The sequence below is a fragment of the Denticeps clupeoides genome, chromosome 2 (genome assembly GCF_900700375.1).
Source record: "Denticeps clupeoides chromosome 2, fDenClu1.1, whole genome shotgun sequence".
In the NCBI taxonomy this organism is placed as follows: Eukaryota; Metazoa; Chordata; class Actinopteri; order Clupeiformes; family Denticipitidae; genus Denticeps; species Denticeps clupeoides.
Window position 1 is genome coordinate 9,243,920 of NC_041708.1, and position 23,742 is coordinate 9,267,661.

Genomic DNA, 23,742 nt, shown 5'->3' on the forward strand with positions numbered 1-23,742 from the left:
TCCAATTGGAATTCCAATCATCAGAAAAATAATATAATATAAGTCTTTAGGAAGGTCAATTTAATATGATATGTCAAAATCCCAAATCAGTCCTACCCCAGTGAATGAATGAATGAATGAATGAAATATATATATATATATAAAATTATTATTATTTTTCATTCATTCATATAGATAGATAGATAGATAGATAGATAGATAGATAGATAGATAGATAGATTCACACAAATGTTCATTCATCAGGATATGGGTTTTACCATGTACTGTAATCATACTTTATGTTATTGTAACCTAAATTATGGATAATTACAGTGTTTTACGCCCATCATGTATCATGATAAAAAAAACATTTTACAAAAAAAACTACTTTAAAGTGATGTCTTTATTGATAATGTTTTCTAGCATACCCATTATGACTCACTAGTACTCACAAACTTCTCTGCCTTAATAAAGACAATATTTTGACACATACGGGCAGAATAACTGAATGCAATACAGGAAGGGAAAATGAATCATAATAATTCCCACAGCTGACGGGAGAACCGTGCCGTTCTGTGTCCTTATTGATCCATTTTCATGTCGCCGCTGTATACGTCTATTATATATTAATAACAACCTTATTAATAACACCAAAGGACAGCGGCGGGCGGCGAACTCACGTCTCTGAAGCGGTTCCAGTGCTTGATCTTGCGGCTGTACTGGGAGATGGTCGACAGCCATTGCTCGTCTTCCATGAAATTGGCCGCGTTTCCCGCCTCCTTCCCGGCGCGCGCGTCGCCCGGAGCCGCGGAGGAGCCGCAGCCGCACAGCAGCACCAGCAGCACCAGCAGCACCAGCGCGGCGTCTCTCATCCCCGCCATGGCAGCTCCGTCCGCGTCTTCTTCTTCCTCGTATTACTCGTATTGCTCTTCCTGTTGTTGCTGTTGTTTGGCGTTTTGTCCTCCTGGCGCGATCCTCCCGATCCGAGACGCGCTGAGATCTGGGAGAGGAAGGAGAAGCGAATGGAGGGGGAGGGGAAGAGGCTGAGGTGTGTGTGTGTGTGTGTGTGTGTGTGTTCTCCATCATAACCCCACATCGCCAGATTCTCATTAACCTGACGCTGACACTTCCGGTTTTAAAAAGCTTGGTCATTAACGTGCTTTGCCATCTAAAAGGATTTCTTTTTTAATATTTAGATCATCCATTCAATCATAACACACACAGACACTCAAAAATCATTTGTTGGGTTAACGTAATTGAATTATGACACCTATTTCCACACATTTGAATTATGCTGTTTGAATATAGGACCCTTCTACTCATTTTTTTACAGCGTAGAAGTAACTGAAAACACAGGACTATGTAATAACACACATCAGGTTATGTAATAAACAGAAAAATAGCAAACAAGGTAATAAGTTGAACATTTGAGTCTCTCCAAATTTTTCAGCATTTCACACTCTTGGCTTCTCTCCACCACCTTAAGTTAGAAAACGGTCCTGAAGGTTCATGCTCAACACTTCCTCATCATTCACTCATGTTCATGAGCATCTCATGTTCATGAGCATCTCATGAAGCGGCTTTTGCAGACTGCAGAAGGTGTCGAGACAAAAGCACCTCGAAAGCACAATTAGGGGGGCACCATGCCAAGCCCAGAGGCTTCTGGGTGTGCAACGTGACATGGGCCTCGCCGTCAGCAATTAACAGCTTCCGTAAACCTATAAACGTCTTCCGTGCAGCGTGGGATCTGCGGAGGGGGCATCGGGGTACATCTGAGCGGCTGGGTCTGCAGACTTGTTGCAGCCGCACCTTTATTGTTACTCGGTTCTCATAAAAAGGCCCATCTTCCCTCGGGGTTATTTAGACGGCAGTGGAATAAACAGCGAGGGAAACTGAGCTGGCCCTGTATACCAGGGAGCTTCAATAAAAAGCTCATCAAAATATCGGGGCTTATATGTGGTACTAAAACAGACACAGCGTGAAGGTGATTGGTATTGTAATACACAGCAAGCCCAGCACTTGGTACACACAAATTTAACCCATCACCGTTGGTGAGCAGTGTGCACGTCACGTGATCCCGAAGTTGAAGTAGAGCTTTATTGTCACTTTGGCTAAATATGTGTTAGACAAGTGCACATGTGCAACACAGACAAACTGTGCACGAATAACATTTAACAAAAAAACAAGTAAAATAGTGCAAATACTGCTGTGCAAAATGGAACGGTGCATTAATAGATGATATTACAGATAGATAATCATACAATATAACAGAGGTAGTGTGTGTGTGTGTGTGTGTGTGTGTGTGTGTGTCAGTCCATAGTGGAAAGAACCTGAGTGTTGCAGAATCATCCTGCTCACGTGAGGTGTCGCGACTCCTTTAAAAGGGCAAGATGGTCACTCCCAGGTCGGAATCTGAACCCGCAACCCTGCAGTTACATTTACATTTACAGCATTTATCAGACGCCCTTATCCAGAGCGACTTACAATCAGTAGTTACAGGGACAGTCCCCCCCTGGACCAACTCAGGGTTAAGTGTCTTGCTCAGGGACACAATGGTAGTAAGTGGGATTTGAACCTGTGTCTTCTGGTTCATAGGCGAGTGTCTTACCCACTAGGCTACTATCAAGGATGCAGTTACAGCGCTGCTTCCTTCCTTTCTAATGTAACATCAGCTCATCAGGATTTCGAGAAATCTGATCGCCGGTTATCTGTATCTTGGAGAGGTAGAACTTACTAATCAGAAGATTAACTGCACTTTCATAAACAAAGTTTCAAATGGGCGGAGCCTGTAGGCATGATTGACAGCTCTCACACACCCTACTTCTACATTCTGTCAAATACATCGCATGCTCCCATCCCTTCTTCCCTCCTAATGAAGGTGGACTGTCTGGGCTACAGACACCTAGACCACGCCCACTACCTCGATGAAACATGCAGATAAATTATCAGTGATCAGACTCAAGAATTGAGCTTGGGCTCAAAATTCTAATCAGCCAATCAGGACACTTTATTAGGGGGTTAAAATATGACCAATGAAAAGCTAACCAGCCTGTGTTGAGTGGGAACTCTGGACGTTACAATCGCTCTCATTACAATCATAATGCACGCATTGTGCACGTCAAGAAAGAAACCAAGCGAATCGGCTGGATTAATGGGTCCTTTGTGAAGGTCATTGTGTGGATCCCCCCACTGGAGATTTAATGAATTGTTGCTTATCCCATTTACCTCAGTCACCTTGCTCAGGCGGGCGCGCCTATCTCTTTTCAGCCAACGTCAGCCCCTGGCCGGGCCCGGTGCAGGAGGGACCTTAATTAAACGGGAGGGGGATTAACTGATGTAATCTAGTTCTCTTTTTTAACCCCAGAGTTCATGTGTGTGAGAGGCTGTTTGCTTATCAATTCAAATGCAGTCAATGGATCCAAAATGCTGAAAGTGACACACAATGCCCAACAGAGGACAACTGTTGTTGCTGCTAATGTGGGCGATAAGGTCGTAAAAGCTCTGGTCTGGGGAAGTAAAAAGTAAAAAGCAGCATAAGCAATTAAAAGTTAAATTTCAGGATATTATTCCACGCAAGTGGTGGCGGAGATAACGTGTTGTTCAACAGGACGCTGCCATTTCAGATGATATTATATTCATTCAAAACACCTTTCGAAACAAAGGAATATTTTCCAGGGTATATTTTAGTGTTACTGATAGACAATAGGAAACACCTCAGGTTCAAGTCATTTAGAGAAAACAATGCAGCGTTGTTACCTGAAATAAAGTTCTTGAACAAAATGTATAAATGTGTCTATTAATTGCCCACTCGCAAAAAGTGTGCATGCTCTCCCCGTGTTGCCATGGGTTTCCTCTGGGCTTCCCGGTTTCCTCCCGCCTTACAAGGGCACGTACACTGGGTGAACTGGCGACTCTAAATTGCCCATAGGTCTGAGTGAATGAATACAATTCTATGCAGGTTGATTGTGGCTTACAGTCATGCAGGGTGAAGTTTACTCACTTTCCACTTTCGTAAGATAAGAATGCTAGTTACCTAATGTTTTTGTGTAACTATTGGTATCTTGCGGCTGAAGGAACCAGTTTATTCCTAGTTCAGTGATTATATTGAAGCACCATTATCCAGAAACTGTTAATTTTTTACATTTAAATTTTTATAGCATTTATCAGGCTCCCTTATCCATAGCGACTTACAATCAGTAGTTACAGGGACAGTCCCCCCTGGAGCAACTCAGGGTTAAGTGTCTTGTTCAGGGACACAATGGTAGTAAGTGGGATTCGAACCCGGGTCTTCTGGTTCATAGGCGAGTGTGTTTGTACTCACAACGTTCACAACGTTTGTAAGAAAGTTCATAAAGCAACTCGAGCAACAGTGAAGATTTACCTTCACTGGTCTTTGCTGCATAATCAGCTTCCTGGAGAGGCTGAGATGTCAAGTTGTAAGCATGCACGTTCCTGCTATCTTATCAGCTGCTATCTTATCAGCTGCGGTACACAAAGAACCAGGCCAGAGCCATTAGGCTGCCACCGGAGGCCGTGTGTCCAGAGTTTAATTTGCGCTTATCACTGCTTATCAAGAACACTGAAGATTTCGACGTCCCTACCGTGCAACACAAACTGTTCTGAGGGAGTTTTCCGGCTGAACAGCGGTTTTAGTGTATCTTGCTAGCGAACGATCATCCAAGCTGCATTTCCTGTTGCGTTTATTGCCGAAGAAGCAGGGGTGAAGCCCAAGTGCCAAATGATTTAATATGAAAGAAAGGATGGCAAACTTCTGAATGAACCTGCCACAGTGGTTGGTGCTGTTTCTAGAACAGGACTGTATTTCCTCATACAGTCCCTGTAGGCACGCTGGGTTCTAGAAGATGAAAATAATATCCCGGACTGTTGAAACAGTTCAAAACTAACCCAAGAAAGCACAACAAAGGCAATAGCAACCTTTAATTTAATATTTACAACATGGTATCAACATGAAGGTTTCGTCTAATGCAGTGAAGGTAGTCTTCAAACATCTCCTTCTGTTTCCATGGCACAGAGCACCATGGGAACGGAGAGCCGATGCAGAGAAAACCTCCAAGGCCACAGCAGAACTCTTGCTTTGGGACAATGTTAGTGTAGCGACAGCATGGTCCACCGCCGTCCTGGGAAGGAAAAAAAAAACAAAAAAAAAAAAACGGCAGATGAGATGGCCGATTATTCGGCGGCACAGGAAACAATCAGTGAAGGATAGTTAAACTGTGAGCGTTCACAGGCCATGGAACCCCCCCCCCTCATGACTCACTGTGCAATAACGGCCTGGAGCCTGACCGTGGAGTGGGAGAAAAATATTCAATTTGTCTTAGCGATAGTGGTGAATAGGATTTAGATAATTGTGTGAAATTAATTCAGTCTGAAAAGCGTAGGCCAGGGCGGACCATTTTATTATTATTATTTTATTTTTTTTTAGCTCCCAGCTTCCACGCAGCGGCCGCTTCATTACAGATCAGGATGGATAGCACTGCCTCCCATTTAACCTCCACAGCGGAAAAGGACATGTTAATTCACGCCGCTCATAAACAATGCACTACCATTTTACCTTCGACCCCGGAGACACAGTGCGGATGTTAAAGGCTTCTACTGGGCAAGAAGTGCTTATCGTTCTGTAACAGCAATTAGGTTTCACCCAACTTAAACTCAGGATAAAATATTTTAAAAATCCACCTTTTATGCAAGGATCAGATTAAACCAGTGCTTTTTGTCTTTTATGATGGTCATCCTGTTATTACAGTGCATGAAAATCTTGAAGTGTTGTGAATGGAACACTTCCAACCCATCAAAATTCTCTTGTGTCATGCCAATCTAGAAAAGATCTAGAATAGAACCAGGATGACCAACCCTGGTGTTGTAGGGCATTCATCCTACACGTTTTCAACGGAACATGGATAGAGGTTGCACACGGCTCCCTCACACAGTGACCCCAAGCTAGAATTGAAAACTGTCAATAATTACTTTCAATAATAGTACTGAATAGTAAAATTTAAAGAAAATTCACGAAAGACTGTGTTTCAAAGGCCTGTGCAAATGTCTAACTGTGAGTATTGTTTTTGGCACTAACGAAGGCATATATTTTTCCAAATATTATAACTGCATGCAATAAGAGGTATACAGCATCATAAGTAACAGGCTCAGCCTACTGTTCAATACTTCAACTTGCTTTTTGCCTCGTCCAACACACCTCTGCTGAATTCCGCCCCGCTGTTTGGCAGTAGAAAGCCACTTACGTTCTGGAAGGGTCCGTGAAAGAGGGATCCTAATGTGGGCGAGTGAGAAGCGGACCGGAGATCTGACAGGGCCGACTGGTGTGTGGGCTTATCACAAGGAAACCGGTTTCCCCATTTCACATTCCCGAAAGAAACCAACCCTGGCCTTCTGTCAGCAGCTAGACAAAACAATTACCTCGGATCGTTTAGGCGTGAGGGAGGCGAGGTGGTGTTGTGTCAAAGGAGAGTGATGGAATGAAGCCTCCCTGTTGGCCGGCTGCTCTGTATTCAGCGCCTTATCGTTGACGGGAGCGACGCGTTGTTTTGTTTTCCCGCCCCTGTGGATGCGCGCCACAGTAAACGGGCGGTGACGGCGGCGAAGGAGCAAATGTTAACGAGACGGTCGCCTGATGTGACAGACGCTTCTAATCTCGTGGCTGGGGTAGCTGAGGTGGCCTGACAAAAACACCTGGTGCCCAACAGCGGACCACGTAAAGCGGCGCATTCAACGAAGGAGCTTTTATATATACAGAAAAAGGGAGCAATTGAGCAGTGGGGTGGGGGTAAATGGAAAAAGTAATTTTACAGGCAAAGAGGGACCATTCAAGATAACATTTCTGACTTCGACATGAGAGCTTCCACACGTTTACGTGGAAGGCACCATATTCCCATACAGAGAATTAGCTAGCAGTTCTTTCTTGTTTGTACTACGATGTTAGCCAACATGCAATATGCACTATATCGTATTTAGCACTGGGAAATTATGACCCCTAATATTTAACTAGGCAAGAGCTACCTTAGTAAAACGGCTATCAGAAATATGTAGAGCCGTCAACCTGGTCTCATGCGCATCACTGCAGAATTCATGTTTATTGCAGGGAAATACATTAAGTGCAATTATTTAACGTTTTTTATTATTGATGTGGAAAACTAGCACATTCTTAGAAGGACCCAACAGCTGGGACCCAGAGCTATACAACACAGAACTACATGAGAGACGGCTCCTTTACTGCAGCTATTGGGCTCCCTGGAGGCTTTTTCATTTCAAACTGCAGATGCCTAATTGGAAGGACTCCTGCTTTTCTTCTCTACTGAAGTGGTGACCACGCTGCAGTCTGTTAGCTTTGCTGTGCTGGTGCTGCTCAGACATGAAGCAGCAAGGCAATCACCGGTTGACAGTCACATTTAACCAATTCTCTGCGTTTAATCTTGCTCTTACTTAAACTGGGTCGAATCGGCTTTCAGTAGCTACAGTGTCCCTTAAATCAAAAACCTGCATCTTACAGCCCGTGAGAACATTTTGTCTGACCATAAAAGTCAACCTGAAGGATGTGTATTTCACTGCATCTGCAGTTTACAAAGGACAGATGTCTTTTGAAATGCCTGTTATTGCAATACATCGGTCTTCCATATATTTTGTTTATGGCGAACATATAATATCATTAGCTCATCTAATTATTTCTCACATCATTATGCACTCTCATTAAAAGGTTTTGCATTCACTACATTCGGTCCAGCAACATGCTACTCCAAACTTCAAACCGTAGGAAAAACAAAGTCATCTACATTCCTTTATACAGCATCGTCTTAACATTCATAAATGCCTTCCAAATGCTGTAAATGTGTGCTATGCAGGTATTAAGCATCTAAAAGACCGGAATATGTGATTAAAAGAATTGGTAATATGCACTTTCATGTTGGTACTTAGTTTTCCCATCAGTCATGTTTACCCAGCATGACTCTGTAAGGATGCGCTTTTTGAATAAGAACAGGAAGATGATGTCTCTTTTAGCTTTGCTGACTGAGGAGCAAAACAGCATTGATGTTCTGGACAATTTTCATCCCCCAGGAATAGAGCAAGCAGTTGCACTCTTTCAACCCCCCAAACACACTAACACACACACTAATTAAACACACACACACACACCATTCAAAAATCAAAGTGTCCGTGAAGCAGAATCTATGTAACAGTACCACCCTCAGCCATGAGAGCTCATTTATCAAGTGGCTCAGAAAGGGCCCAGCAAAAACTCCCAGAATCCTTTGGGGGTTTTTGTTGGTGCATCTTTCTCTGCAGGAAACAAGGAGCTGACTAATTAAGACGGGAGACAACTTGCTTATTTTCTCTTCTTGGAAAGTTGCAAGTAAAGCAGCAGGAGCACACATACACACACAAAATGCACTTAACAAGCAGGAAATGTCACACAGGCCTAGACACGACACCAAAACAACATGAAGCATGAAGAAATCCACCACTTCTAGAAGGATAGAAGAACAGAATAAATAAATATTAAACATTACAATAAATAAATAAATAAACAAACAAACAAACAAACTGCAGTTTAAGTGCAAGTTCCCGCAGTTTACAGTCCATGTCAGAGCACAATCCAAGCATGAAGTCAATGGAATTGTCTGTAGATCTCTGAGACAGGGATTGTCTCGAAGCACAAATCTGGGGAAGGTTACAGAAAAATGACTGATTCTTTGTAGGCCCCAATGAGCACAGTGCCGTTTTTCTTCCGAGAGCTGGCCGGTAGTAATTGGGGTAGAAAGACCTTAGTCAGGGAGGTGACCAAAAACCCAATGGTCATTCTGTCAGCATTCCAGAGATCCTCTGTGGACAGAGGACAACATTCTAGAAGGACAACCATCTCTGCAGCAATCCACCAATGGTAGAGTGGCCAGACGGAAGCCACTCTCTGGTCTGACGAAGCAAAGAGTTGGTGTGAATGCCAGGTGTCACGTTTGGAGGAAACCAGGCACCACTAGGTGAAGCATGGTGGTTTCCGCATCATTCTGTGGGATGTCTTTCAGCTGCAGGAACTTGGAGACGAGTCAGGATAGAGTGAAATAGGAATGCAGCAATGTACAGAGACATACCTGGATGAAAATCTGCTCCAGCGTGCTCTTGGGGCAATGGTTCATCTTTCAGTAGGACAACGACCCTAAGAGCACAGCCAAGATATCAAAGGAGCGGCTTCAGAACAACTCTGTGAATGTCCTTAAGGGGCCCAGCCAGAGCCCAGAATTGAACATCTCTGAAGAGATCTTAAAATGGCTGTGCCCTGATAGTTCCCATCCAATCTGATGGAGATTGAGAGGTGCTGCAAGGCCAAGTATAGGTGTGCCAAGATTGTGCCATTATATTAAAAAAAGACTTGAGGTGTCACGGTCCGGTCCGAAAAGGGGTTACTCCGGTCCGGGATCCACACCGGAGTTTCATTGTTGTCATGTGAAATGTTCACAAATAGTTTTCACCTGTGTTAAATGTATAAAGCGGCCCTGTTCGTTTCTGTTCGCTGTCAGGTCTTTAACGTTATGTTCCGTGTTCACCTATGTCAACGTCTCAGATGTCTCCCCTGTCCCCCGTCCTGTGATTCACCTTTAAACCCCTGTTTCATGATGTCAGGTGATAGTGTCCTTCATTCCTCGTATCCTCGTCACTCTTTGTCCTCCTCTCCGTGCACTAGCCTTGTCATGCCCGCATGGACGTGACGGAAAGACCTGACCCTACATTTGGATGCAGCCCCGCTGAGATCAGAGGAGCCGTGACTCGCCGGGAGGACGCCGCCAGCTTCCTCATCCCTGGCCTTCCATGGCTTCTTGTTCTGCAGGGTCCCGACCCCTGCCTCTCAGTCCCGTGTCTGGCGGCGTTGAAGGTGAGGAGCGGCCATTCAGCGGGGCGAGCCGGAGACTGACCGTGAACGGCGGACACATGCGGACGGTGGACGAGGTGCCGGTACCACACTGGCCTGAAGCCGTTTGCGCAGGACATCTACCGCTCGTCCATCGTGAATACCGGACTACTCGTTCATTAATTTATCATTCCTCTCCGCTCATCTCATCTTTTCTCTCCCCCTTTTTCAAACCGATTCCACTCGATTCCTCTTCTCGTCCACTCGAATCATTCAGACTGTGTATGGACTTCCCTCCCTCCTTCATGGACTGCTTCGTCTGGCCCGCCAGGGGTCGTGCCTTAAGAGGGGGGGTTCTGTCACGGTCCGGTCCGAAATGGGGTTACTCCGGTCCGGGATCTGCACCGGAGTTTCATTGTTGTCATGTGAAATGTTCACTAATCGTTTTCACCTGTATTAAATGTATAAAGCTGCCCTGTTCATTTCTGTTCGCTGTCAGGTCTTTAACGTTATGTTCCGTGTTCACCAAGTAAACATCAAGTAAACCTTTTTCATGTTGTCATTATGGGATGTTGTGTGTAGAATTCTGGGAAAAAATTGTATTTAATCCATTTGGAAAAAGGCTGTAACCTAACAAAATGTAGAATACTTTCCAGATGTGCTGGGAATACTTTCCAGATGCAATTTCATGAAGCCAATCCCTTTATTTTTTTCTGTAGCTCTTAAAGATTTTGTTATAAATAACTTAACTTTTCACTAATTAACCTATGGTATACTGGTTGGCATATTAAATATATGAGTTCCACTGTATTGTAATGCACTTGATTGTATACGTTGCCCTACATGCATTTGCAGATTTTTATTTTATACAATAGATAAGGGGATTGAACACAAAATGTGGTCTTTGAACCACAAAAGGTCAGGCGTCAATCCAAAATATATTGGCCAGGTGTTAGCCAATCAGCTTTTCTGGGCAGGGTAAAGAGGGTTTTTACCCCCACCCTAGGTTGAGTAAGATGAAAATAAAAATAAGTCAAAATGTTCCTACTTGTTTAAAAATAAATAGGAGATTTGAAAAAGCTCATTTCATGGAACATGTTTTCCTTTTCATAACCACTGCTCAGTACACTCCACCCTATACCAACAAGAAACAATCAATGCTCAAGTGGACACTTGTGTTGTCTAAAAAGACTCAGCGGTTACCACTGTTGATTTTTGGTTTATTTGTACCAAGAATTGTCCTGAGGAGTGGAGGCAGGGCGGTGAGGAGGAGGCGGGGTGTTCACACAAATCAATTCTGCTGTAAATCTGCTTTCTAACATGGGCTGTGGTCACGACAGAAGGGCAGGACTGCCTGCTAAGCGGCCGTGTGCATGTCAAATGCACAACAAGTGCGACTGAACAGAGTTTCATCTAAATAATGCAAATAAATTTCACTGTGTGCACCATGTGCTGTGCTGCTATGTATCACAAGTGACAATCACTTCACTTTATATCAGTCTAAAGCAGATTAATATTATGATTGTATGAGACAAGACTACAAACACGGGAAATGTCTATAAGGTACCGTCTCCCCCTGCTCCTACACGGTCGGGAGAATTGCAGAGGTCAGTTTTGTTGTGTGCGTCACAATGACAAATAATCACTGCTTACTTTACTGCAGACCCCCTCAGTCCTATCACTGCTGTACAGTGCCACCTGCTGGCATGAAATCTCATCGTCACTGTAATCTGATGGCAGCCCGTCAGATTGATGTATGCAACATTAAATATGGGTCTATTTAATGTTGCATACATCAATCTGATGGGCTGCCATCGCTGTGGTGGTAGAGGTGCACAAAGTCACCTGTTGGACGATTCAGGTCAAATGCATCATAACACTCCACTCAATTGGCAACTACATCAAGACAGTGAATGAAAGAAAGATGGTTGCATGAGAGACATCACATGAATGGATCATGGAGACATCCATTTACGGTTTCTGTAGATGTTTAAGATTGCACTAATTATTATTATTTTATTAGTAGTAAAATATTGGGTGGTGGAATCATAGTTCAGCATATATTTTTACAGTGTGCTAGCACCAGGTTAAATTAATTTAATTTCCAATTAGTCTAAAACCATGGATAAACATTTTATTATATTAAGTTTTTAGAACAATTTCCTAGTCAATTCACCTAGTCTACATACCTTTAGATAGCAGTGTGTATGTTTGTGTGTAAAATGTATGGCATTTATCAGACTTACAGGAGACACTCAGGGTGAAGTGTCTTGCCAGGCAGTTACATTTACAGCATTTATCAGAAGCCTTATCCAGAGTGACTTACAAGTAGTTACAGGGACTGTCCCCCTTGAGCAACTTAGGGTTAAGTGTCTTGCTCAGGGACACAATGGTAGTAAGTGGGTAGTAACTGGTTCATAGGTGATTGTGTAACCAACTAGGGTTTGAACCTGTTACTTTATGGTCTTTGTTCATGTGCAACTATCAGAAAAAATAAACGTTATGTAAATGAATGAAGCAGCTGCATTGCAGCATCAAAAGTGTCACAAAGAGGGTCGCTCACCGATGACTTGAATGTCATCTGAAGGCTGGAAGGGACGTTCCTATGAGAAGGTGACTTGGCAGGCAGAGGTGTAGTAGCCACTGGGCTCTGTGGAATATCTTTGGGAGAGCTGCACACAGTTCATCTCAAACTCTCCAAAATGGTATTCACTAAATTCCTGCAAAACAAGTGGAAAAAAAATTAATGTAACAACCGAAGTGTCACACTCACACACACAACCTTTCAACAACTGTACCTTCACCCCAGGTGATGAAGCACCCTGAACACAGAAATTCACATGTTCTTTATCACTTATTTCTAAAATCGACAGACTTTTGTCGTTTACAATGCAATTTTACATCATTCAGTAAACTACTGATTACACATTGATAAAAAATTCCAATTGCAACATAAGTTTTTGATTAGATGAAGGATTTTACCTGGTTATTAATAATGTTATAATCATAGCACATTCACAAAAGGGTCAAACAGTCAAATCAGGATGAAATAGGAGGGCAGCGGACCTCAAAACCTTTTCCTCATTATTATCTAGAATTATCATTATATTAACAGCTCCTCCCATCAGAAGAGACATAAAGGCCTTTCTCCAAACAACTGTATTCTTATGGCAATGCTTAAGATTCACAGGTGAAAAAATATAGATGTTGTCACCTGCTCTGCAGAACATGACATGAACTTGGACCAGGGATAGAAATAGAACAGATAATGCCCTTTGCAAGGAACCTGGGTTTGCAAGGAACAATTCCAATTTTATCAAACAGATAAACACTGTGGTAAACTTCAAGTACGAGTAATTGCAAAGGTGAAGCAAAATCTTGGCTTTAGGGACTTTGAAAAGATCATCTTCAGTAATGATTATAAATGTAATTCATTACTGTACTTTTTGTATTTACATTTTTTCCTCTGGTCCATTTCATTGTCAAAAATCTTACTTTTCATGCCACTACTTTTTAAAAATGTAGTCAGATTAAAAACTAAGATGCACATGACAGTGGGTGTGTCAGTGTATTTTCTAATATGGTATGTTGAAAGATCCTAAATGATGAAGTATGGTACTAGCAGCTTAAATGATTGTACATTGAGAAACATCATACACACGTTGCTCAGAAAATCTGCTTCAATAACACATTAACACTGTAATAAACAGAAATATTATAGTGTTTAATACAACTTTTACCTACCGTACAGATCGCATCTGGCAAGGCAACTAAAGCGTTGCATTAGGAGATATATAGTTTGTGTGTAATATGAAATGAGGCCCGTGGGTCACAAGCTTGACACCTATGTGTTAAGCCATAAAAGTACTTGCTGTGAGCTATGTATGCATATCCATACACAGTTGCATTGTTAACGTTTATGCTGATATACTTGTGTCCGTACTATGCGTCATAATGTGAGTCAGTGTGTAATTCCTTACCACCAGGAGTCAGTGTCGCGGCCACAAACCAAATAAATGAATGACTACCTGTATCTTAAAACAGTCACCAAACAGAATTATATTGTGAAAAACAAAATATCTATTAAAATCTATCCATCAGTTCTCAATATTGGCGAGCGCTCAGTAACTCACACTCAGTAGTAACATTCAGTCGTACAATTTTCTCAAATTCATCTTGCAAAGACTTCCAAAGTCTGTGCCAAAAATATTAAGGGGGTCTGAAGCCACAGTCCCTGAGCAGGACACTTAACCCTGAGTGTCTCCAAGATGACTGTCCCTGTCACTATTGATTGTAAGTTGTTCCAGACAAGGGTGTCTGATTAATGTTGTACATATTTGATCATTTAGCCACTTATAAGTGGCTGAATAATTAATGGAAGTCCAATAAAAATGTCAAAAATTCATTTAAATGGTGAATTAAAATTAGACATTAGAGCCACAATAAACCACTGTACTTTTACTTTTGATACTTAAGTACATTTAAAGGCAAATACTTTTGTACTTTTACTCAAGTAGAAACTTAAATGGGGGACTTTTATTGGGAGTAAAATTTTACTCTAACTCTACTTTTACTCAGGTTTTGTGTACTTAGTCAACCACTGGTCACCTTCATCTGGATTGGACTTTACTTTATTTTGCAGACTATTGTAATAGTCTTTTATGTAGGTGCTGGTCGATCTCTGATTAGCCAACTACAGTTGGCCGAAAATGCTGCAGCCCGACTTTAAACCGGCTCATGTATGTGGGATCACATATCACCCATTTTTGCTTCTTTTGCTATTTTAAGAATTCAAACTGCGTAGCTCCCAATAGATCACTAGGATATGTTTAACATGTGCCCCTCGCTGTTCTGAGGTCCAGATCAAAACAGTGGTGACTGGGCTGTTGCAGTAGCTGTCCCTAGACTGTAAAATAAAATGCCTTTGCACATCAGGATGTCTCCAACATTAGACATTTCATTCATTGGCTTTTAATTCTGATTGACTGTAAATTTATCTGTGTGACTGTTTTAAATTATTTCTATATCAGTAATTAGTTTATTGTACAACCCTTTTTGGTCAACTATTGTTGTTTTTACAATGTGCTTTATAAATAAAATTGAAATAGACATTACTCAAAATCGCCTCAAGAGGACAGCAAAGGAAAAACAAAATAGTGGTTCAGCCGCCGCTGTACACTGTTCTAGATGACAGGAGCACTCTCAAAAACTGCAGAAGCTATAGATTCATGTAAAAATCAACTGTTCAAGTGAGTCGTTTCATGAAATCGTTTTGAGAATGGCTCATATTCAAATAGGTGACTATGCTGCCTACTATTTGAGGGTAAATAAATATTAAATAAAAGGGAGGCTTTCATCTGAACCCCGACCAGTGCAATCTAATGAGAGTTTTGTGCCAGAGAGCCTCCGGCGCTGGATGTGGACTCCATCCAGGCTTGGTAATCTGAGATTTTTCTGCTGCTGACCTGCAGTACGTTCCTTGCGTCAAATGCTTCTCGGTCTTTGCTATTTGGTTTCCCAGAGCCACCCTTGTCTTCGGCTGGAAAAAAAAACACACACACACAGAAATAGGAAGAAAAACAACCTTAAAGGAATGTGAAAACAGAAAAACACACACACAGACACGCTGAACGTCAGCACAGAAACCTGCTATTTTTCCAGGAATGTATCTAAATCAAGTGTATGAGCGTGATGCAGAGGAATGCTGAGGGGGTCTGCGATGCCAACTCGGATGTGGGCACTACAATTACAGCAAACCCCAGGGCAGGCCGGGGTGAGGAAGGGGGGGTTCAGGGTTCACGTGGAGTGGCAACGTGGGGGTGGCTGTTGTACGAAAGGCCAGAAGTGGACCCGCTCCACCTCCCGGCTCAAAGAGCTCATTGTTGGACGGACTGGAAAAACACAGGGGCCTTCGACCCACGCAAACACGGCCAGAGCCAAACGGGGGTCTGGGCCTTACACAAGACATGGTGCTCTGCTATGACTGTTTCTCCAGTTCCTCCGGCATGTTCAGACTAATTGGTTAACGCACGTAATGACTTACGAAAGATTTTTATTTCATTAGGAACTCTGAGGTGGAGGCGATGTGAGCAAAACATGGTTGGTGTTCCACTTTCAACCCTTCATTTTCCCGTTCAGAAAAATACCGGAAGGAATGGAGAGCGTACCTGAGGGATCCTTCCGGAACAGGGTGTTCATGATGGTGCCATGGAGTTTGACTCGGTCCCACTCTCTGATCATGAGCCCCGAGGCCACGAAGTGCTCAACCAGTCTGTCCGCGATGGCCTGCAACCTGTCAAAACACAAAGGAGGAGCTATGATCTCGCCTGATGTCATAAAAACATTCTGATCATACTCAGAAAGTTCCCAACTAGAAATATTTTACATAAGGAAAAATATACCATGGTTCATATAGAGTTAGTAATATTTCTAGTGACCACTTTATAAACCTCATTGGATCATCTGAAAGCGACACATTTATGCTATTCTTGCAGGAAATAAGTACACAGTGTGTAACATATTCATGGTCAGGAATTATGGTGAAAACACCGTACCCTAGCACCTCATTGCTCTCTGCATCACACCACACACAGCACTGTAAAATTGGGTTTAGATGAAGCTCTGAGTACAGAGTTTCACTGAAGAGCTTCATTCAACTAAGAACACACAAACAATAACATGGAATAAGCAGTTAAAAAAAATAAGTTCCAGTAAAAGTCATTTGTTACTGCAGCTTTTTCATGTTACTTTACTACTTTAGTCTTCTGCTATTTATGCACAGTACCATTCAAAAATGTATTAATATTATCAGCAGACTTACTTGTCTGACCCATCTTTAACTTCAACCTTGGCATAAAGGATGTCCACCATGGAAGGGTCATCGTTCATGTACTCAACACCTGCCAGAGTGAGAGGCAGAGGCTTCCCTCCTGTTATGTCCCTAGAAGAACATTTGACAATTTCTGCTCTCACAATATTCAGAAGGTTAGTATATGTCAAATGACCGATGAACAAACAGAATTAGATAGAGAAATAGATGCTTCACTGACCCCAGAGGGAAATTCAGGTCAAGACAGCAGGGAACATGCAGTGGCTTTAAGCTCATCGTTCATTTTTCACATGATGCATGAAGGTGTGAAAATGAACAAACCAGAAATCAACAATGAACCCAACGCAGTGCTGAAATATGATGCAACCAACAATGTGGTCCATGTGGAGCAAAACCAGTTCTGGTGGTTATAGATTCAGCACTGAATTACTTATTTGTTTGAAAACTTACTTCTTCATTCAGTTTCAGTGCAAAATACTATTAACAATGCTCAAGAAAGACAAAGAAAAGAAAGAAAGAAAGAAAGAAAGAAAGAAAGAAAGAAAGAAAGAAAAAAAAAACATTTAATCAAAACACTGAGGACAATGTCAAGAGTCAAAACCTTATCTGTCCCACTTCACAGGCCCACTCAGCACAAAAGAGCATTGAGGGACTTCACAGATTACAGTAGAGTCATCAGACTGCCCCCACTCGTCCCTCCCTCGCTCCCTCCTGGGACACAGAGGACACAGAGAAGCGAACGTGCAGACAGGCCGCTACCTGATGAAGCCCTGGCACTGCTGGAGCAGCTCACTGGCTAGGGCCACTTCCGCGGCGTTAAGCAGCGCCAACGTGCCAACGGTCAGATGCAGCTTGGCCGCGTTCTGAAAGATGCTGGCATCGATTCCGCGTTCCTTTTTGGACAGGGGACATAGACAGAGAAAGTGAGATGACAATTACTGCAGAGGGGCTTTGGCTGATGCAAATTGCCAGAGCAGATATTGTAAATCACCGATTATAGACTCCACAAGTGATTCAAATAAAAAATAAAATACAGAACAAGGTTTAACCAACCAATATAAAAGATACAGGACACACAATAAAATTAAATACAATAAAAAAAAATCTAATTTTTCGATTTTCTTTTGTAATTACTAAAATACATTTAATTACATATAGTCCCACTTTCCCTGAGCTGTATGATTTAGTATTCAAAAACTTCTCAAGGACTGGAAAATGTTCTCTTTTCAAATTCCATTACTCTTCCAGGTTTTTAATAACCGTAGGATCCCTGTGAACTGTCAAGTGTTCTTTTAACTCTAGACAACTGACATTTTTTACATCATCCAGCCCAGATTTTCTCCACATTGGATAAAAGACAGTTTAATTATAAACCATTGTAGAAATGAGTGGAAGCCATTTGTAGGTTTGTTATTTAAGTTTTTAAATAATATTAAAAATATATTTAGACAAAAAAATTGTCACACCATTGACCCATATATATTATTAATATAGTCAAAACTCAACAGGTAAAGGACAGATTAGGATGAACATGAAATTAATATTGAATATTCTCTTTTGTTCATGCACCATATTATGATGTGCTACTCAGAACGTTTCAGACAAGCCAAACATCCTCTCCCACCCTATTGTGATTACCTGCGAGCACTTTTCCAGCACCTCCTCTTTAAACCTCAGGAAGCCATCCTGGATCTGAGGGTGGTTCAGAGGAAAGGACAGGAAGTGGGTAAAAGGCTGTTTCCTGCGAACGCTCTCAATCAGGACCTCAATGCGCGTGACTGCAGACGCGACGGTGGCCCTCTGTGCACCAGTGATCACTGTCAACATAAGAACACCCATGACTAAACTCACCACATCCTCTTTATTGTGTAAGTCATCTGTAATGGACAGTAAGATTATCTGCATATTGGAATTATTTAAGACATTTGGAATTTAGTTTACACACTATGCACCTGAATGGGCTGCACTATAAATCTAATCGCAATGTCAGATCATGCAATTACATGAAAGCAAAATGATGCAATTTATATTATGACTGAAGTGACAATATATTATCTGTCATTCTCTCGAAGACTTGCTGCTCAGTCTGGCTTCAGTCTGTTAATCGTGTTCCAGAATAGAGTAGGGGAAGGCAGGGTCGACTTGCTGCTACAAGAGCGAAGACTGCAGTCTGGAACACCGCATGTACAACATATATAATACTCCGGGGCTAACTCCTGTTCTGTGGCAGGTGATGAGCCAAATAAATACAGCAAATGTATTATTATTATTGACTTTTCACAGGGTTTTATGTCAAAGCCACACCCACCCCATTCAAGGGCAGAATGTATAACAGAATGTATATGGAATGTATGGAAATATTTTGGCTTTAGACTGACCGAACAAATAGAAGTACAAATATGCAAAGTCAAAACTGTGTCAACATGAGGCAATATAGCAAATTTGTAAACCGAACCCTGGGTGTTTTATTTATATGCAACCACTGATCTCAGTAATCGCAATATGATCTTTTACCCCAAACCATGTGGCCCTGGTACTGAAATATCCACATTTAGAAACCCCATCACTAACATTTATCCAGGTTTCAGAACTAGACAGGCAGACTGATTTACAGAGCAGGCCAAAAGTTTGGACACACCTTCTCATTCAATGTGTTTTCTTTATTTTCATGACCATTTACGTTGGTAGATTCTCACTGAAGGCATAAAAACTATGAATGAACACATGTACTTATGTACTTAACAAAAAGTGGAGACCTGACCTCCATCCAATCGAGATGGTTTGGGGTGTGCTGGACCGCAGAGTGACGGCAAAGGGGACGACAAGTGCTAAACACCCCTGGGAACTCCTTCAAGACAATTGGAAAACCATTTCATGTACTTCCTCTTGAAGCTCATCGAGAGAATGTAAAGGGTGGCTATTTTGAACAAATTAGAATATAAAACTTGTTTTCAGTTATTTCACCTTTTTAAGTACATAACTCCACATGTGTTCATTCATAGTTTTGATGACTTCAGTGAGAATCTACCAACGTAAACGGTCATAAAAATAAAGAAAACATATTGAATGAGAAGGTGTGTCCAAACTTTTGGCCTGTACTGTACTCTAGTACAAGCGTTGCCAGATACAGTTATTGCCTGTCGCATTACAGTGTAACGAACGGGACGTTACTGCTCACCTATTTCTCCTTCTACTCCTTGTTTGGGAATGCTGATTGAAGTCTTTGTTTCAGACTCTAGCCGCTTCCGCGTCTCTCCTTTCTTTCCAATGATGTATCTGTAAAGATCACAGGGGTAAAAACATGTGATGATCAATTGCTCATATGCAACCTTGCTTGGTTTATTTCGCATAAGCACGAATAAACATGCAGTGGAGGCAAAACCGAGATTTTAATACCAACTTGTAAAGGACACTTGGGACATCAACTGCACACCGGAAGCCCTTCTCGGTTTGTTCAATAGGATGCACGTCGCATGGTTCCTCTGCACCCTGGAGGTCAGCTGTCCGCGACACAAATCCACCACAAATGTGTCACGAGAGACATAAACGAATAGATGCCATTTTCCACACCTGACTTACCTGGACCGGAGTACGAAATGTCCTCATCCTCTTCACCATCGTGGTGCTCTTCTTTGACGGGGTTCTTTCTGTAAACCCGTCCGTTGATGTTTATAAGTGCGGGGCGCAACACTTCCATCCTCTGGCCAGTCTAAAACAACCAGGCGGCGAAGATTACAACTCTAAACTATAAAGACGTGCTCGCAATTCACAACGCTGCTTGAGCTCTCAATGTTATGCATGTCTGAAATAAAACATGGCCACCCGATACACTTTTAATAAATAAAGAGTTTCGAACTGACTACCTAGTGGCAAGTAGAAAAAGAACTTCAGAACACTTCAGGAAAAAGGCAAGCTAACATTAGGTTAGCTTTCGAATGGCTTGGCGAAGTTAGCTGTCTATGCTAGCGCTGTTCCGACTCCTCCCGGACGCTAGAGGCGCTTTCGCGCCTCAGCTCCTCGGAACGTTTACCAGTAAGACGGCGCAGAAAACGCAATATAAACACGGTAAGGTCCGAACAAGCAACTTTAAAAAAATGTTCTGTGCTCATTTCGGACCCTCGACTCCTAAGAGTAGCCGTTAGCGAAACTCGCGGAGGATGCGGTGAGTTCCAGTCTCGGGGAAGGTGGAGCTAGCTAGCTAGCTTTAGCTGCTCGTTTGTTTAGCCGATGTTAATACACGGAGCCTCTCTATATTCGCCCTTCTGTCGCTAAATGGTTGCTGCAGTGGTTCCAGACACTAGAATAAACTTCGCCGCGCCGAAACGGACAATTCGCGTCCGCTTCGGAACGAGAAAAAGACCCACACAGACATAAGTGCAGCGTTTGTTTCCAACAATGACTGTTTTCAACCCAGGCGGGTGCTGCGCGGCGGAATGGCGGCCTCCTCGTCCTCATCCTCGGCCGGAGGGGTCAGTGGGAGTTCGGTCACCGGATCGGGCCTCAGTGCTGCTGAGCTGTTCCCGCCTCGGAAGGTCCTGTACACTTATCCCAAAGGAACAGGGGAGATGATGGAAGGTGGGCCACTGGGCTTAATGCAGATAAATATGTCTCATCTAGTGGAAGTTATTTATATATAATATTCATGTAATGACACATATGTAGGCATTAAATATAATATGAGGTGGTAGTGACCTAGTGGGTAACACACCCACCTATGATTCAGACCCTGCTTATCACCATTGTGTCCCTGAGCAAGACACTTAAGTCGCTCTGGATGAGGGCGTCTGATAAATGCCGTTGCACTTGACAGATGTTCTCTTTATGTCTGCTGTACGAACGTAACAGAATTACGGTGGTTTTGTCGCTCTGCACTGCGACTCACTGATTTAATGTGAGCGAATGTTGGGGCCAAGAATAGACAGTATTTCAGCCCAACCGGTCGCCACAATGGTAAGTATGGTGGGTCTGGTCTACCCTGCCCGTTTAACTCATTGGTGCCAAGACAGGATATTTAGTTTTGCACTGAGCATCTTGGACCACATTCCCATATAGGGATTGGCCATGTGCTGTTTGCTTCTGATCATGGATTTTGGTCGTCCACCGCAAAGTCCGGCTTAACATGAGTTTTACATGAGATTTAACTCTCTTCCAACATCATTATTGGTTCAGTGCCACTGTGGCTTAACTTGCTAAAGTTTATTGTGTAATAATTGTTCGCATTTTATCACCATCACTTCTCTCTTTTATTTATTTTTTTCTGCGTACAAGTTGTTTTGACAGTTCTGTGCCTGTAGAATATATTAGGCATGGTATCTCAGGCCATTTGGGGAAATATTTAGCACAATTCTAATTGGACACTTAGTTCTGAACACTTTCATAAGTGAGAACATGATGTTCGCACGCAGTGTTAAGCCAGGAAAAAAAAATAAAAACACCGGGACCTGATCAGTTATCTGTTTTACTGTCATTTCATCAAACATACATTTCATCACAATATTAAAAAAAAAACAACAACAAACAAACAGTGTTCATAATAGAGCGAACTGGTTTGTGTGTGTTCCTTTTTAAAACATTTGGGTGGCTCTATGTTGCATCAGATACTGGCCCATATTTGGCACAGCATTGAGCGGTTACATAATCGTATTTTACCTCTGTCGTTTTATAACATGGTGAACCAGATCATCTGTGGTTTTGTCCAGCATGTTAATAGAAACTGTTTAGACAAGCACATTAGGAATTTTATGTTTTTTGAGATTGTCACAGGGCTTTTTTTTTTTTTTTTTCTCTTCCCATTTGGATTCAGATAGCTCTGATAGATTCTTGTGCGAGTCTGTGTTCAGCTATCAAGTTGCATCAACATTGAAGCAAGTGAAACATGGTGAGTGAAGAGACACAAAATCATCCAATTCTGTAACCTTTTGGGGAATAAAAAAAAATTGTATTGTGGCATCGAACACATTTGACTTTTGTTCTCTGCTTTCAGATCAACAGGTATCCCGGATGGAAAAGTTAGCAAGCTTGGTGGAGGAGTTAGAAGCAGATGAGTGGCGATACAAACCAATTGAACAGCTTTTGGGATTTACCACCTCATAAACATATGAACTGTTCTGCAGACATGATGATTTCTTTACATTGGCTTCAGAAAATAAAACTTGATTGTCATTTGACTTTGCAGAAATATGACCAATATGATTCTCTTTCTGCAGATATATATTTAACTTTTTAAATTTTTTTTTTTTATTGGTCAGTCTTCATAAATAAGTTTTTAAATACATTTTTTATTTAATGTAGTCATGATGTGTAACAGATTTTTGCACATTGTATCATGTCTTTACAATATTTTCTCTTCATAATCATAGGAATCTGCAGTCCACTGAGCTTAATTAGCTCATAAATTAAGTCTCATGTGGCTGTTGTGAATGTAATAAAGATGTCATAAGAGCTATTTTGTATGATTAATTTCAGATTCAAAATTGTGCTTGTAGAAGATCAGTCATTACAGTATGTCTTGAAATCAACACTTTTTCTCTAATGAAACTATTAACACTTTCACTTTAAGAAGAAAAAAAAACATTTCACACTTTTGGATGGTCCCTTCCTGAACAATTTCTGAGTTCCAGCGCTGTATTTGTGAGATGAATGAATGGCACCATCAGGTATCTTCTCGAGCATCTGCCTGAATTACGGTTACCCTGTAATTTAGGCAGCACCCGCCCTGCCATTTTAGGGTGCCTTGGGCTTTTACAACTGGATACAGAAGCCTCTGCTGTGCGTGTGCGGATTCCATAGTTTCCACGAAATGTTCTTGGACAGAAGCCGCTCACATGTCATTTCAATACGGGACCACTTTTCCCCCAAAATTCCTAGAAAAGTTGAACCTGTTCCATGGGCAAGACGTGTTTACGAGTTGTTTAGAACAGGCGCTCCGTCCAAATTCATGAGGTCACGAGAAGTGTTTTTCAGTCGAAGGGGGGACACGGGAGGCTGGACGAATGGACAGAATGTACTGTTCTGCGGCGTCCATCGCGTTTATTGTCTTGTCGCTACTCCACGAGGGGGCGTG

General features: G+C 42.1%; 3 protein-coding genes across 8 annotated transcripts in view; 1 reads left to right on the forward strand and 2 right to left on the reverse strand.

The window, feature by feature from the left end:
• LOC114784956 (testican-2) overlaps window positions 1-12,430 on the reverse strand; it is a 45,509-nt gene extending 33,079 nt beyond the window's left edge. Inside the window, exons 1-2 of one of the 2 annotated variants that reach the window (XM_028970864.1) lie at window positions 12,414-12,430; window positions 660-979 (exon numbers count right to left, since the gene is read on the reverse strand). In XM_028970864.1, coding sequence (XP_028826697.1) covers window positions 660-860 — 201 coding nt within the window. In that variant the 5' untranslated portion in view covers window positions 861-979; window positions 12,414-12,430. Of the gene's footprint in view, window positions 1-659; window positions 1,360-12,413 lie in introns of those variants that run through there. The other variant, XM_028970863.1, reaches the window with a different exon arrangement.
• On the reverse strand, window positions 846-21,234 carry ascc1 (activating signal cointegrator 1 complex subunit 1). Of its 4 annotated transcripts, none has more exons than XM_028970868.1 (11): window positions 21,044-21,234; window positions 20,259-20,388; window positions 20,080-20,179; window positions 19,858-19,955; window positions 18,318-18,496; window positions 17,439-17,572; window positions 16,671-16,790; window positions 16,018-16,142; window positions 15,316-15,389; window positions 12,414-12,570; window positions 4,893-5,117 (listed from the first exon to the last, which is right to left on the reverse strand). In XM_028970868.1, the coding sequence occupies exons 2-10, from the start codon at window positions 20,374-20,376 to the stop codon at window positions 12,454-12,456; spliced, it is 1,065 nt and encodes a 354-aa protein (XP_028826701.1). In that variant the 5' UTR covers window positions 20,377-20,388; window positions 21,044-21,234; the 3' UTR covers window positions 4,893-5,117; window positions 12,414-12,453. The 4 variants fall into 4 exon arrangements, with proteins under 4 accessions (XP_028826700.1, XP_028826701.1, XP_028826699.1 ...); XM_028970866.1 differs by having other exon boundaries at window positions 20,543-21,232; XM_028970867.1 differs by lacking the exon at window positions 4,893-5,117 and adding an exon at window positions 846-979 and having other exon boundaries at window positions 20,259-21,233.
• anapc16 (anaphase promoting complex subunit 16) lies at window positions 20,670-23,120 on the forward strand. 2 transcript variants are annotated; one of them, XM_028970872.1, is made up of 4 exons: window positions 20,670-20,744; window positions 21,094-21,254; window positions 22,483-22,557; window positions 22,663-23,120. In XM_028970872.1, the coding sequence occupies exons 2-4, from the start codon at window positions 21,113-21,115 to the stop codon at window positions 22,770-22,772; spliced, it is 327 nt and encodes a 108-aa protein (XP_028826705.1). In that variant the 5' UTR covers window positions 20,670-20,744; window positions 21,094-21,112; the 3' UTR covers window positions 22,773-23,120. The 2 variants fall into 2 exon arrangements, with proteins under 2 accessions (XP_028826705.1, XP_028826704.1); XM_028970871.1 differs by having other exon boundaries at window positions 20,711-20,841.
• The last annotated feature ends 622 nt before the right edge of the window (window positions 23,121-23,742 follow it).

Coding starts and splice junctions, on each gene's coding strand:
- anapc16 (XM_028970871.1), top strand. Junction 21,255..22,482: donor AACAGGGGAGATGATGGAAG/GTGGGCCACTGG, acceptor ATTTGGATTCAG/ATAGCTCTGATAGATTCTTG. Junction 22,558..22,662: donor ATTGAAGCAAGTGAAACATG/GTGAGTGAAGAG, acceptor CTCTGCTTTCAG/ATCAACAGGTATCCCGGATG.
- ascc1 (XM_028970867.1), bottom strand. CDS start 20,376: ATGGAAGTGTTGCGCCCCGCACTTATAAACATCAACGGACGGGTTTAC. Junction 19,956..20,079: donor GTCCCAAGTGTCCTTTACAA/GTTGGTATTAAA, acceptor TGATCTTTACAG/ATACATCATTGGAAAGAAAG. Junction 18,497..19,857: donor AGGAGTAGAAGGAGAAATAG/GTGAGCAGTAAC, acceptor TTATGTTGACAG/TGATCACTGGTGCACAGAGG.